The sequence below is a fragment of the Hippopotamus amphibius genome, chromosome 16 (assembly GCF_030028045.1).
Source record: "Hippopotamus amphibius kiboko isolate mHipAmp2 chromosome 16, mHipAmp2.hap2, whole genome shotgun sequence".
In the NCBI taxonomy this organism is placed as follows: Eukaryota; Metazoa; Chordata; class Mammalia; order Artiodactyla; family Hippopotamidae; genus Hippopotamus; species Hippopotamus amphibius.
In genome coordinates this window covers 35473101-35488586 of record NC_080201.1, presented here as the reverse complement: position 1 = coordinate 35488586, position 15486 = coordinate 35473101, and the positions used below count along the sequence as shown (strand labels likewise).

Below are 15486 nucleotides of genomic sequence, written 5' to 3'. Positions count from 1 at the left end.
AGCGCTGGATCTCGTGGGGCTGGGGAGCCACCCCTAACTCCTGTCCCATCCCCATGCCTTGGGCACAACGAGAATCCAGATCCTGCCTGGAGTCCTGGCAAGGTAAGGGGTAATCACACGACCAGCAAGCCACCCTACCAACCTACTACGTGGCCTTGGCATAGCTGCCCACCTACCCTCGGGCCTTAGTTTCCCCATCCGTAAAGGAGATGACCAGGGTATTTAAAGGTTCTTCCTACTCTGACTTCTTTGCCTCCTGCCAGCTCATCCACTCCGTGTGCACCTGGTTACGATGCGTCTTCCTTCCCGAGGGCAGCTGGGTCTTTGTGTGCAGGTCCCCACTGGCCTGGGTGATCCACGGGAACGCACACAGGGACACACCCCATAGGGGACGACAGCCCCCACACAGCCCTGGGCTGGGGAGGAGAGAACCAGGCAGCCGGATGCTAATCGCATGGATTCCCTTTATTGAACTGTACTAGTTACTGCAGTCAGATTAAGTCACATTTAAAAGTAGACCATCCAGTTGCACTGAAACCGATTATATTCATTACATAGTTTTAATCACTGTCCGGTGAACTGGCAAATCCAATCAAAGCATTAGTCTTTAATTAAAAAATGAAAAGGAAATATTCAGACAATAGCCAAGCAATCACATCACGATGCACAATTACCTAGAATTGCAATTAAAAAGTAGTTAACCGAAGGGGGGGAAAAGAAAAACAAGAAAGAAAAAAAAATAAGAAAAAAAAAAAATCACACTAATCCTTTTTTTTAAAAACTATCAATATAATACATGAAGGAACAAAGGACAATAGTCTCAAAAAGCGGGTTTCTCTAACTCTAGAAATGTAGTCTGCGGCGGAAACTCTAAAAGCACACTAGCTGTAGCAGGACAATAAAAAATACTGAGCATGGAATACTTTTAATCTCTGCCATTAATATTCATTTCCAGCTGCTTATAATAGCAGCGCCTCATGGCCAAATCATTAGAGTTTTACATCTGGGTTGCAAATGACACTTTGATTGGATGTAATGTTCAAATGGCCCTCCCCACGGCGTCTCCGGCAAGCCTTCTGCGGAGAGGTGTCCTGTCGAGCGGTCCCTCACTGTGCGTGCTGGCTCATCGTGTGGTTCTGCAAAGGCGAAGAAAGGAGACACGCATGAGGGCAGAAGAATGGAGAGCATGCCCGTCCCCTCCCACTCAGTGCATTTACGCCGAGAGGCACGGAAAAGCATCTCGATTATTACAAAACAAAATGCAACAAGGAAAAAGTGCTCGGGGGACGCAGCTGCCAAGACGCCACGTTGATTTGGGGCTTGGGGATCAGCTCCTGTTGCTGCCAACCTGGGCTCCCTATGAATTTTTTTTTTTAGACCATTCAGGTCTTACTATGGGACTGGCTTATATGGAGGGAGAGGGGAAATGCTGGGGAGGTAGCAGGAATTAAAAACATCCCCGTTCACCTCTCCATCTCTCTTTTGCTCTAATGATCAGGAGGAAATTATATCTGATCGCCTGCAGGCTTCCTCCAGATCTCCTTCTCGGTCCTTCCAGGGAGCTGCTCTGAGCCTAGTGCAGGGAGACAGCAGATGTGCCTTGCAGTTCTCCGGCCAAGAAACACCCGAGTGGCATGAACATGCTGAGGCAGTGGGCGGCCGCAGTGCCTGTGGCCGAGGCAGGGGGCAGGTCACCCACAGGGAGGGCGCCAGGAAGGGAGCCTGCCTGCACTGTCACGTGACAGTGCTCGAGCCAAAACAACCCTGCGTAGTTCGTCCGAACCCGCCTGGGAATCCAGGGCCCGGGTGGGACCCTCTGGCCAAGCGCTTCCCTCTCGCCACAGCCCAAGGCATCTCCTCCCTCACGCCAGCCAGAGCAGGCCGGCCCTGTAGGTTTGTTTTCACAGGAGCCAGTAGCCTGGGGCTGGGGGTGGGATTTGGCTTCTAAGAGCCTGCAATCTTTTTGTTTCTTTTCAGTGGTCTGTGTTCCAAATCCAGACCAATCTCATCAAAGCCTCAGGTGGTATTCAACCTCATGACACTTGAAGAAAGGAAGCAAAATCCACCCAGGGCACAGCAGTCCTGCTCGGGAGCAGCACAGGACCTTCTGTCACGAGGAGCAGTTTTCCAGGGATGCGCCCAGACGTGGGCGCCCCCGCCGGTGCAGCGACTCCTCCAGGGGCTGGGAGCCGCTCTTACAGCTCTGCCGATGACCACCAGGGGTCAGGCATGGCGCTGTGTCTCTCTCCTGGGCTCCAGGACCAGAGGATGCCCGCGGCTTCACCGGGGGGCCTGGGGCCACACCTGCTCCCGACCCAGGACCCCTGTGGCAGCCCTTTCCCACTGGAGGCACGGCTGCTGCCTCCCTGGTGATATCACCAACCCCTCCGGCAAGCTCACGGCCTGGGAGAGGCAGCGCCCTGTCCTCACAAGGCAGATGCCCGCTGACTCCCGCAGCACAGAGCCAACCACTCCTGTCCTCCTTCCTTGGACTCCCGGGTGCAGGCCACATGGCCAGAATCTGGCAAGCACATGTGCTATGTGCGGTTTCGGGCACAACTCTTTCAATCCTCACAGCAGCCTTACAAGGTAGGATGTGGTAAAATGAGGAAACTGAGGCTCAGACAAGCTAAAATACACCCAGCTAGAAAGCAGGAGGGGTGGCAACTGAAATCCAAGAGAGCCAGGGGCTTGGGTGAGAAGGTAGGGTTCCCACAGTGCCCTACACCCTCGTGGGCACCCCGTCTGTGGATCATCCAACCTCCTCTCCAGACACAAGCACAAACTCTGCCAGCACGGCCTGGCACCTCAGTGGGGGTGTCAGGAATCCAGAGGCACAAGGCAGGTTGTCTGAGGCCACAGATGGGATGCGGCAGTTTCCATGGGAACGCCCATCCCCCGCCGAGGCACCTCTCCCTGCACTTGTGCAGGGCCAGCCAGCCAGTCCTGCAGGGAGCCGAGCCCACCCTACAACAAACCATCCTCCTAGCGTAAAAGCCTTTGCTCATTCAGTTTCCACCTCCTCTCTCCTCCCGACCATGCTACTCCTGAAGTCCTCTGGGCACACGGTGCTTCCCATCCCTGCAGCCGCTCAAGGCACCTCCAGCCCCCCTCCCACACATCTACGCGCCTCCTGAGGGCCAGACTGGCCGCCTCTGTGGAGCTGCAGGCAGCGGGACATCACTTCCTTTCTTGGCCCCACGGCACCTGGGCCAGGGCTGCACACTGTACTGACCTGACCCCCAGGCCTCCCGTGCCCAGTGGTGGTGTAGCAGGCGCAGCTGCCAGGAGCGACCTGGTGGGCTCCCTCTCCCACCCTGCCAACAGCCAGTCAGTTAACTGTGCCACGTGGCCTGGGATCTCTGGGTGTGGTCAGGTCCTTCTTGATTTGTGGGGGGTTGGGGAGGAGGAGGGCGAGGGACGTTAGGAAGGTAAACATGTGTAGCTCTTTCCTCGCTCTCAAAGTATGGTTTCAAGGGTCTGGCACCAAGCAGACACTGAGTACATGTTTTTGAATCAATGCAAGGATAAATAAATGATAAACATAAGGGTGGGATGTAGGTATGTGGAAAGGGGAAAGGACATTCCAAGAGGAGGGCACAGCGTAGATGAAGGTACGGAGGCTGGAATCAGCCTGGCAAATGCAGTACCAGTGGGGTGATCCCCGCGCAGAAGTCACGTGGAGGACTGCCGGGAGCCCTGCATGCCCCTGAACGTGGATTCAGTCTCATGAGCAGCAGAAAACCAGATGATATCTGATCCCCACAAAATCCTCTGGACCCCCACCAGCAGCATGGGCAAAGGGGGCTGTCCAGGGCTCCCTGGGTAAGGAAGCAGCCTGCTGCCAAGATGCCAAGAGCAGGGCCGGTGCCACACGTCGTCCACGCTGCTCAGCCAGCCACAGAAACCCTGCAGGTGGAAACCGACTTCTCAGATGAAAACAACGGTGGCCTTCTCTCTTAAGGAGCAGTAGCTGGTGGTTCTTCAGTTAGACTCAAGGAAGAACTTCCTCAAAGAGGGTTCTGAGGCAGGAGGGTGACACTTCCTTCCCTGAAGTTCTACGGGAACAAAAGCCTAGGACGTCAGGGTAGATGGAAATGTCAAAATTTGATGCCCCGAGGGGGCCAGGCACCAGAATTCATTCAGCACTGCTTTGTGAAGCGCCTGCTGGATGCTCTGCCCTGGGACGGGCACAGCGGAAGGGAGGGGAGACTCCAGCTGGGCTTAGCCCTCAAGGAGCCTGACTTCGGCAAGGGGCGGGGGGCGGGGGAGGGATGCCAAGAGACACACAGACCCCCAAACGATGGGTGTGGGCTTCATGGTGCAGAATGGCAGATCTGAGGGGGCCCGGTCAAGGCCACCCGATAAGTATGGGGGTGGCGCTGCTGAGAAGTCCACGTGCTGGGCCAGGATGGCATCAGCTCCTCCACAGGTCCAGGGCACAGTCTCGGCGAGGGCGGAGGGGGTGGCAGGGACCGACACCAGGCCTCACCAATCACCAACGCACCTGCGCTCTGAGCAGCTCCCGGCGGAGCCACTGGCGAGAGGCACAGTTCAATAACCCTAAAAACCCGCGGCTGCTTCCCCCACGGCTTGGAGCTGCGGACGGTTCGAGGGATGGGGGAGCTTCATCAAGTCTTCTTAAAGAGTTCCTTCCACCCAGCATGGTTCTCACAAGGGCATTTTGGCTTAATGTCTGTTTCTCTGTTTATGCCTGTGCTATATTTAGCCCCTTCAGAGAAGGAAGAAAATCGTTTTTTAAAGATGCTACCGACCCCGCAGAAGAACACTTCCCGGCATCGTAAAGGCCGGGGCTGGGCGGGGGAGGCAGCCGGCAAGGACGGGAAGGTGCCCAGGGGGCAGGGGGTGCTGGCATCCACAAGGGCCTCTCTGCCTGCCAGGGAGACGCAGGTGTGGGCCGAGGAGCAGGTGAGAAAAATAAAACGGGAGAACGGGAGGGGGCTGGGTGGCACTGGTTTGCGGCCGAGATCCATCCGCTCGGCAGAGCCCGTGCCGCTCTCGCGGTGGAGTTTTCTGGTAGGGCCTGTTCCCGGCGCCTCTGCCTGGTGCCCGGGGCCATCTGCCCCCGGGATACAAGTTAGTGAGGGGCGAGGGGTTGGGCCCTGGCTGGGGTCCTGGTGGACCCTCCCCCTGTGGAAGTCATCCGCAGAGGGCTGAGATCCCTGCGTCACCCCCTCGCATTCATTCACATGGCTGTTCATTCATTCATTCAGCAAAACCTTTACTAAATCCCTGCCGGGTGGCAGCCGCCATGCTAGTTGCTAGGAATTCAGCAGTAAAATAACCTGGATCCAGAGCCCAAGCCAGGGTATATGTTGGACAGTGAGGGACCATAAGGCTCACGGAGTCTGTGGCTGGACCATCCTTCCCAAAGCAGACCCACGCTAGCATGGGCCCGTTAGAGGTTCTGGTGGGGGGCCCATTCCGGGTACACTAGCCCCAGGAGGCATCCCCGGCTCAACACACTTCCGTGTCCCGCAACAGCCATGCCTACGCACCACGGGCACACACATGCACACGCACACACAAACACTGGTGCAGCCCTCCCTGGTCTGCAACCGGGATTTCTTCTCCAGGTCTCGGCTTTGCGTTCTGTCCCTTGGTCTGGGACCCTGCTTGGTCTCCCTCCGATGCCCACTCACCACAGAGTCAAGCAGAAAAGACAAGTGGTGCTTAAACGTGCTGGCTGCCTGGTGGCCTGGAAAATACTGCCTATGAGGCAAGGACAGACCGCTCTACACACCCTGAGATGCACAGGCACGGGCTGGAGAGGAATTCTCCACGCTGTGGGTCATTATTAGCTGCCCCTCCCGTGCTCCAGCCACTCCGATGACAAAACATCTCTAAAGCCCTCACCCCGCGCCTGGTCCTTTGCCAGTGCCCCACTCGTGCTAGCCACTGTCCTGGGTGGTGGCAGGCCAGGGGGCAAGCCCTCATGGGTCGAGTTCCGAGTTTGAACCCTGGCTCTGCCACTTACCAGGCACGTGACCTTGAGCTAGTTCCCTGGCCTCTGGGGGCTTGGGGCAGGGGCAGAATTCACAGAGCCCACTTCCTAAGATGCCCTGAGGACTCAGGAGATAGTGTGAGTGTACTCATCCCAGGCTGGGCAAGAGTTAGTGCGTCATACAACGCCATAAATGGTGTCCACGCTACAGGGAGCTCCGTGAGCGAGGGGTTGTTTGTTCCCTGCTTGTACCCCCGTGGCACCAAACATTGTTTGGGGCTTGCAGTGGGGGCTTCACGGAGGTCTGATCGACTGATCCCTCTCCCAGCTCTTCCTTCTGTGTGTCCTGAGGGCTGGCGAGCTGTCAGGACTGCTCCGGAGAAGGCAGCACCTTGGATGCTCCTGTCCCTGGAGCAGCAGCATCTGATAAAGGCCCTCCCCTCGCTGCCCCCTCCCCACCAGCCCCGTGGCTACAACCTCTGTACCCACAATCCCCTGCTTTCCCTCCCCCCCCAGGGAACAGAGTGGGATGCCTGGTGAGATGGGGAACCTCATGGCGGTTTTGTGGGGGAGGGAGGAGGCGTATACTCATCTGGGGATTCACTCCTTCACTCACCCCTTCCACAGCTCGTCACGGGGCCTCAGCTGAGCACTGGACACGCAGAGGTGGAGGAGCCCCAGCCTCTCCCTTGAGAAGCTCACAGTTCCACAGTGAGGGGGAGCGGCCTGGACTCACACACCCTCACTCTCAAGGGGCACAAGAGAAGGACTGGTCCCAGGGCTTGGCCTCACATCCCTGTAGCAGATTTAAGGGTGCAGGGACACAGGCCCCCACACCCAGAACAGCCCACCCACCCTGCTCACCCAGCCCCACCTGCAGAACGGCTTCACCTTGACCCCACATCACCTCCCTCTGGTTCTTGGTTGGGGAAGAGGCTGCAGTCAATCCTCTTTCTCCCCATTGTCTACTGACGGCTGGGCCACTCCCTGGTGGCTTCAGCCCCCGTGGCTCTCACGAGGCTGGTGTTACAAAGAGCAGTCTCCAGGAGAAGGAACCAAGTCTAAGAACCTGCCTTAACCACAGGAAGGTTCGTTTCCAGGGGAAAAGGTAGATCCTTCCGGCTAACCCTGCAGCCATGTTCAGGCTAAGCGAGGTTCTGTTATTTGTTCATTTAACAAACACAGAGCCTGGCCGTGTACAGTGGACGGAAGACAGAGAGAGAGTGAGTGAGGCACATCCTGGCCTTCTACCAGCTCATGGCTGAAGGAGGGGGTGAGATTTCACAAAAAGGGACTATGGGAACATGACTTCTGCTTGGGAGGAGCTTAAGGGAAAAGCTGGCCTCCCAGCTGCCCTTTGCGGATGGCTCGGGTTAGGATTTGCACTGGTGTGTGTGTGCGCTCGTGTATCTGTGTGTGTGTGCTCACTCTCCAGGGAGATGGGACCAGCCAGACAAAGGCTGATGGTGTGAAGAATCCTGATGACAATTGCAGCTAACATTTATCATGAGCTCACTGTGTCATTCTGAACTCACTGAAGCCTCGCAACAACCCTGGAGACTAAATACTCTCATTATCCCTATTTCACAGATGCAAAAACTGAGGCACAGAGTGGAGGTCCTGCAGCTGGTAATAGCGGTGCGGGAGCCGCACCCGTTCAGTCTATACGCAGAGCCCACTCTTCCCCACAGCCCTCTCCTGCCTGTGAAATGTGAAAAGTGCAGCATATGTTGGGGGAACAATGAATAATTCAGCTTGGCAGAAGCACAGGGTATGTGCCACGGAGACAAGTCTGGAAAGGAAGGCGGGGGCCTTATTGATGAGGCTCCTTGATGCCAGACGAGGCAGCTTGCCCTTAAATCTGGGCCATGGGGAGCCATCGAAGGTATTTGAGCTGCAGAGGCAAGGAACAGGGAGACACGCACACCTCCTGCCAGAAAGGTCTACAGGCAGGGCCTCCGTGCTCTCACCTCCCTCCACTCCCTTCCTGGGTCCCCAGCCCACCCCCCCCACCCCCCAGCAGCACACACGCTGTATCTTTCCCTTTGGGGAGGGTACAGACGCAGGCAGCCCCGCTTCCCTCTCTGCTGTGTATCACCTGGGCAGCCCCTCTCTGCTAGTGAGCACTTATTTTTAGAAGCGTTTGACAATCGTCCAAGGGTCTAAGACGAACAGATGGCCTGTCTTAAAGGCTCGTATGTTCGCTAGTTTGCACTTCTGACAAACGGTAAGCGCACTCGAGAGCACGCCATAAACAGCACTGAATGAATACTCAGAACACAATTTAGCTAATGCACGTCATGAAAATTAGGAGTGAGTGATGGCCGAGGTTCCCTCTAAATGCCTGCCTGGTGACGCAGCCGCTCTCCCAGGGCCCCAGGCTCTGACGTGTATGCACCCCACGTCCCGCCGGGGCCCACCCAGCAAGCCGGCGGCTGCCCGTCTGCACAGAGGCCAAGGAGAGGTTTGCCGGCATGGAAGGGATACCTGTCCTTGGCACTGGAGGGTCCTGAGTGAAGCTGATGACCCACCAGCCTGGGACGAAGCCTGAGATGTCCCACGAGGCCGAGGCAGCACCTCCGCACGTGGGGATGGGTGTGTGGGGCCTCCCCGGCCCTGCCTCCCAGACAGCCAGACAGGCTGTCGTCTGCCACCCCAGAGCAGCAGGAAGTGAGCGTCGCACCCGCTTAGCTGGGGAAGTCTGTCTCTCGTGTGAGAGCCTCAATTCATCCGGAACTCCTGGCGTGGAGGGAGGTTCCAGCTTCTAGGAGCAGCAGGGTTGGCGTTGGGGGGATCTGCTGCTTTCTGGCAGAACCCAGAGCAGGAGCAGTTTCGGGGGCATGGGAGGAAGAGCCCCGAGACCCTGACGGCTGCTGCTGGAGGTGTCCCCAGAGGAGCTGACGGTCTGCCTTCTTTCATTCTCCTCGCTGCTCTAAGGACCCCGGGTGGGCAAGCAAGTGGCCCCTCGAAACCCCTTTCACCAGCGCCCAGGAGCCCAAAGCAAGTGGCCTAGCCAACAACCAGTCCCATGAGCGGGAAAAATATCTTCCTTCGAATGAAAATGTGGGAGAAAATGCTGTTGTGAAAAAAAAAAAGCCCAGTAAACTCCCAAGGGGGCAGGTTCTGTACGGCTGTGCTTTGGAAATAAAACCCACCGGAGAATAGATTATTAGGAGGGAACTGAAGCCTTCTATTAGGACTCAGCCCGTAAACAGGCTCCCATTCAGAGTCACCCAGCAAAACAAGGGAACTAATAATACCTGCCCAGAGGGCCCACGGACTCGGGGGAACTGCACTTCAGAATGCAAATGGGCCTAGGCAGCCTGTTTGTGAGCAGAGAATCACAGGCAAGCAATTTGACCTTAGGTAGCAGCTGTGCAAGGGAAAACGAGGGCTTATGGCTGTGTCACGGGCAGAGGAAGGTGAAATCGTTCCAGGGCAGCTTATAGATTTGCCCCTGCTCGGCGACAAGCCTGACCCCGAGTCCTGAGTTAATCTGGCTGCCCCTGTTGCTGTTTCTCTAAAGGGAGGTGGGCGTCCCTCAGGGACGGGGTACCTAGCAGACCCGGGACTAAGGGCCGAGGATCAAGGGTTTGGGCTGTGGTGTGCCAGGTGCCCACAAGTTCCCTGCTGTGGGCTCTGGCCCCTCCTGGCTGGGACACGGCACTGGCCTGTCAGTGGTCACTGGGAAGTCCATTCTAAACACATCAGCCAAGAGCCTGCTGGGAACCAGCCCCTGGTGTTCATCTCAAATACGAATTAAGACATGGTCCCCTGCCCCCAAAGAGCCTGAGTCAGACTTCTGAAAGGTAAGATTCCATCCTGCCAGAGCAAGGCAGGAATCCCAGGGCACAGGCCAGCAGAGCCTGAGCAGAGGCCAAGGTAGAAGTGCTGAAAATCCATTAGAAATGGTGCAGAAAGGGGCTTCCCTCATGGTGCAGTGGTTAAGGATCCACCTGCCAAAGCAGGGGACATGGGTTCGAGCCCTGGTTCAGGAAGATCCCACATGCCGCGGAGCAACTAAGCCTGTGCGCCACAACTACTGAGCCTGCACTCTAGAGCTCGCGAGCCACAACTACTGAGCCCATGTGCCACAACTACTGAAGCCTGCACGCCTAGACCTGTGCTTCACAACAAGAAGCCCCCACACTGCAATAAAGAGTAGCCCCCACTCTCCGCAACTACAAAAAGCCCGCGTGCAGCAATGAAGACCCAATGCAGCCAGTAAACAAAAAATAAAATAAATAAAATTTTGAAAAAATGGTGCAGGAAGAATGGGCTCCCAAGGCCAAGAGAGGGGTCTCTCCTCCCACCTCAGAACACATCTGCTGAGCTTAGTGATGGTCAAAGAAGACCCCGCACCACACGCACAGAACATCCTATCTGTGGGGGCGCCAAACTCACAGGTTACTAAACGGAAAGACAGCCGCTGATGTCAGGAAACCCAACTGCTGTGGGCAGGGCTCCCCTACCATGTGCAGCTGGGCCTGGACTGGAGAGAAGCCTCCACTCAGGGGCCAGGGTGCTGTCAGGTCCACGTGACCAGCACACTCTGTACAGGTCAGGTGCAAAACAATAAGGCAGGGTGGGGACTGTGTCATCCAAGGCACCCAAGCCTCATAGGAAAGGGGCAGCCCTCATGGGCTCCAGGCAATGGTGGCCTGGTGGGAATGCAGGCCCAGTGCTGCCAACACTTCTGGTTCTCTAGGGAAAACTGAAAAATCGAGAGTTTTTTAAAGAAATAAAACAATTTGATGTTTAAAGCATGATGCAGCCAATGAAAACCTGTCTGCAGTTCAAATCTGGCCCACAAGCGACCAGCTTGAGGCCGCTGGTATTTTGAGAGGCCCTCAAGATGCTTGAGCTATCTTCCAGTATACTGACTGGCTGATGCCCAGGGCGGGGGGTGGGGGGAGGAGGCAGTGCTATTAGATGGCACGTGACCTGTCATTATTTAGGGTCGTCACCTGAGGGAATGGGATGTGGGACCCTCCATGGTTACATTCCGAAGAAGAGGATGGAGGGTAGAAGATGAAGCTCTGTTGAGGCCAGCATGGTCCCCCAGATCCTGGGTATCACTGCCACGAGAGTGGGGCCCACCATGCAGCCTAAAGGTTTCCGGGTGTGCCAGGCGCTAGCACACCTGGGAAACCCACCTTCCCTAGGGTCACACAGGAGCGCCCAAATGGCCATCTTGCGGAGGGGGACCAGGGAGCCGCTCCTTCAACCCCTCAGCGAGAAGAGCACCAGTTTTGCACAACCATCCCATTCAAGAGACACGATGATGATCCCTGGTACCTCCCTTCCTTCCACAGGACCTGGGAATGCTCCCACCCGTTACCCAGCATGTCGCACGGAGGAGAAGGAGAAAGCCAGGTATCGTGTGGGGGCTGCCCTGGGGGCACGTATGAACACAGCGCGGGATGACGGGGCTCCTCTTCCCTCCCGCCTACGCCCACCCCCAAACACACACGCTCACGGACAGCCCGCCGTCACACATCAAGGGAGCAGGGAAGTGGGAAATCGCTGCGTGATCCCCTCATTGGGTTCCAGACACATGCGCAAACACACAGGCATCCCCATGTGAAATGCACACAGCCACACACACACTCGTGGGTAGCCCACATGCAGACACACACAGTCTCACGGATGCACCACAATCACACACACACACTCATGGACACCCCACAATCCTAGGCGCGTGTGCACGCACACACGCACAGACATTACACTGACAACAGGCTGCAAAGTGGTTCAGGGGTCGGTTATTGTTATTTTTGGCTTTTTGTCTCCCCATACAGTGCAGGTAACCTGCCCTCAGTCACACCACTGGGGGGACCCTCGCCCCACAAGCCCCTCCTTGCTAAAGACCTGGGTTCCCACCAGGCTTTCCTCTTCATGGCCATGGGACATTGAGAGAGTAAAGTGCCTTGAGAGGAACATCCCAGGTTCCCTCTTCCAGGGAACGGGGAAGTGGGAGATCTCTGCTTAATCCCCAGTGGTTCCAACCACACCCAGAAGAAATCCGGGCCCTGGATCCCAGGCCTGACAGCCTTACAAGGCGCACCGCCTGCTGGCCCCAAAGCCTCAGCCACCTTCTCCCAGCTCCCCACGCAGACCGAGCTCTTTCCTCGCTCAGCCCTCAGAGCGGCCACTCCACTGCACGGAGGCTCCCCCCAGTTTCCCCAGGCTCCTCTGCATCTGATTTCTGTACCATGGGAAAGCCCTTCCTGCCCACGTGATGAGAGGCTCCTGTCTTGGTCCAGCCCTGCACCTGCACAGGTGCCTGTTTAACACTTTCCTCAACCTGCAGTGACCAGGCTGCTTCCCTGTCCCTCACTAGGCCACGGGCTGCCGGCAGGGACCTTGTCTCTCCACTCTCTGCTGGGCCCTATGTTGGCTCAGAGCCTATACGTGCTAAAAACTCGGTATTTCTGAAATGACAGCCAGCAAGAGATGGTAGCGAGGCGAAGCCTCACTGACAGGGTCGGGGAGAGGAGAGGAAGCAGGGCTGCCCCCTCCTCCATGTTCCCGGCCCCGCCCAGGGCATGCTATACTTTTCCCTTAGAAGTGGAGGGATGCTTTGAAGACACTGCGCTAAGCGCAACGAGCTGGTCACAGAAGGACAAAGACTCTGTGACTCACTTCTATGAGGTTCCTAGAGAGAGGAAGGAGAATGGTGGTTTCCAGGGGCTGCAGGAAGAGGGAGGGAGAGTCACTGATTCACAGGGACACAGTTTCCGTTTGGGAAGATAGAAAAGATCTGTGGATGGTGGTGATGTTTGCACAACAATGAAGGTACTTATTGCCATTGAACTGTCTACTTAAAAATGGTTAAGATGGTCAACTTTATGTACGTGTATTTTCCCACAATTTTTTTTTTTAGAAAGCTGTAAGTTGCACAGACTGTAGCAGCGAGACGAAGCCTGTAGAGGCCTCCGCTGGAGAGGTAGGAGCTATAGCATCCAGGGGACATATCACTGGCCGGCACTGGCTGCAAGGCCTTTCCCACCTCCGTGATGCGTAGGGCTTCTGCTTCGGTGCCTGAGCCTATGGCTGTCAGCAATGGTACGGCTCCCGGGGCCTGGCTACAGAGCAGAGGCCTCGTGAGACCTGTAGAACCCAGGGCTTTATGCCCTGAGCACAGGGGCCCGAGTCACCCTGCGGAAAGGCCTCCCCTGCTATCACCGCCAAGTCCAGAGGACCGGGGGCTTGACGGTTTTCAAACCCTCCTGGATGGAGGTGTTTCCTCTGCTACTTCAGTGGAGGAACGGGAAGCACACAGGAGGTACCCCCACAGACGTATGCTGCCATGTTGGGAAAAAAAAGTGGGAGGACATTTTCCCTTTAATTTTTTTCTGAAATCTTTCCAGGCCTTTACAGCTTTAAATATTTGTTCATTAAAATTTGATGAGAAGACAGCTCCATGTACAGTCATCGTATTTCACAAGCCAAAACACCAGGACAAATAGCCAATAGCTGGGACAAAACACTTGAAATCAGGACTGTCCTGGAAAATCTAGGTCACACGGTCACCAATTGTACAGAACACATATGTTCAGGTCCCTCGACTAACCCAGTGCTTTCAGGTTCTGTAAGTGAGATTTTAAAACTTCGATCATATCCGTTTCTTCTTCCCTCCAAATTTTTGCTAAAAGGAAAACTTTCCTGCATCCTCAAATTTCTAGAAAATTAACCCCTGCAGAGGGAGAGCCGTTCTGGCAGATTATCCAGATTTTCCTCAGAAAACACGGCTCATCACCCCCCCACAATGGCTTCTGGAGCCCACATGGCCCAGCCCCCTCGCTGACGGGCCCCAGGCCACAGGGCCGGAAGTTCTGAAGATGGACCTAATTTGCTGTGATGAATTGTGTGCACGCACCAGCAATCAAAACTGCAGCTGAGCCGGATTATATTTAATGATCGCGAAGGTTCTTCTGAAAACACTTGGGTGTATATCCTTGTCCATTCAGAGAGGACATCCAACCTCGTACAAAGCAAAGAGCTAAGGGTGACCTCTACCCACCTAGAAAGGCAGGGCTCCTTGGGAGCTGGGCCCACTGATGGGGCTGAAGAACACTGTGGCCCAGCCTGCAATGCCTTGTCTGCCCTCTCATACACACTCAGCTTCCAACCAAACTCTGGGCACGTCGTCACCGCCCACACACCTGCTCCACCTTGACCAAGTGGGTCTGCCTTTCCACTGCCAGAACTCGATGGTTTCCATGAGGCAAACCAAGGATCATGGAAATCCCCAGTCCACCCTGTCCTACTCAGCTCGTCAGAGGGGTTGTGTGTGTGTGTGTGGGAGCACACATAGTTGTAGGGTGGGAGGAGGGATGGGTAGCAGTTAAGCATGGAATTAAGAACATATGAGGAAGGTGTCATGAAAGCTGTATAGTTCCTAGCACTTAGCACTCAATACTGATGGATGGCTGGATGGATGTGCAGCTAGATGGATGGAGAAATGGATGGTGAATGAGTGGGTAGATGATGGATGGATGAGTGGATGGATAGATGGATGGAAAGATGGATGGTGGATGAGTGGGCGAATGATGGATGGGTGGATGGATGTGTGGCTGGATGGAAGGAAGAAGGGATGGTGGATGAGTGGGTGAATGATAAATGGAAGGATGAATGAACAGACAAATGTGTAGATGAGTGGATGGGTGGCAGATAAGTGAGTGGTAGGAGAAAGATGAGTGCATGAACAAATAAGTGGGAAGGAAGGTGGAAGGACAGGGTTAGGGGGCTAACACAGTGGGCTTTGGAGTTCAAATCCTGCTTTAGCCACCTAATATATGTATGTGACCCAAGGCAAGTCACTTCACTTTTCTAAGTACCTATTTACTCGCCTGAAAAATGAGAAAATAATACCTACCTCATAGCCTTGTTATGAGCTTCAAATCAGGTAACATGTAAAAATGTTTACTTTGTTTGATATTGTCATAATTACTACAAATCACAAGGCTCTGCATCACTGTCAACTCCAAAGCATGGATGACCCTGCATTTTTAATGTGGCAGCTCCAAAGGAAGGATGGGGAGACTGAGACAGTGCCACAGGGATGCAGCTGTTGGCCTGTGCATCCTTGTCTTGTTTCAGTGGGGGGACCAGTCACTGAGCTGGAGAGCAGGGAGCCCCACTTGCCTCCCTGTTCAAACACCCAAACCCAAATGGGTGGAATACATTCCCCATTCCCACTCTGGGCTCCACTCCTCCCAGCTTTATCACCCCTTCCCAGCCTCAGTTTTCAGGTCTGCAAAACGGTGGGAGTAAAGAGCGCTTCTAGTGGTTTCCGGTTGTTGAGGCGCCAGTGAGACAATATTTGCAAACTGTGAAGTGTTGCAACAGGGCCTCAAACTCAGAGCACAGGTGGGCAATGAATCGAGTGAGGCCAACCAGGTGGAGGGCGGTGTTGAACCAGAGCTCACATCCCCGGGTCTAAAGAGGGCAGCTGATCGTTGCCATGAAGGACTGTGGTCCAGGGGCTTCCAGGTCTCATTTGTAGAAAAATCAAG

The 15486-nt window shown here is 55.4% G+C and overlaps 1 protein-coding gene across 1 annotated transcript in view; it reads right to left on the bottom strand.

The window, feature by feature from the left end:
• Positions 1-444: 444 nt before the first annotated feature.
• ZNF423 (zinc finger protein 423) overlaps positions 445-15486 on the bottom strand; it is a 333017-nt gene continuing 317975 nt past the window's right edge. Inside the window, exon 8 of the mRNA XM_057713582.1 lies at positions 445-1136. Within this exon, the coding sequence (XP_057569565.1) occupies positions 1107-1136 (30 nt within the window). The 3' untranslated portion in view covers positions 445-1106. The remainder of the gene's footprint in view (positions 1137-15486) is intronic.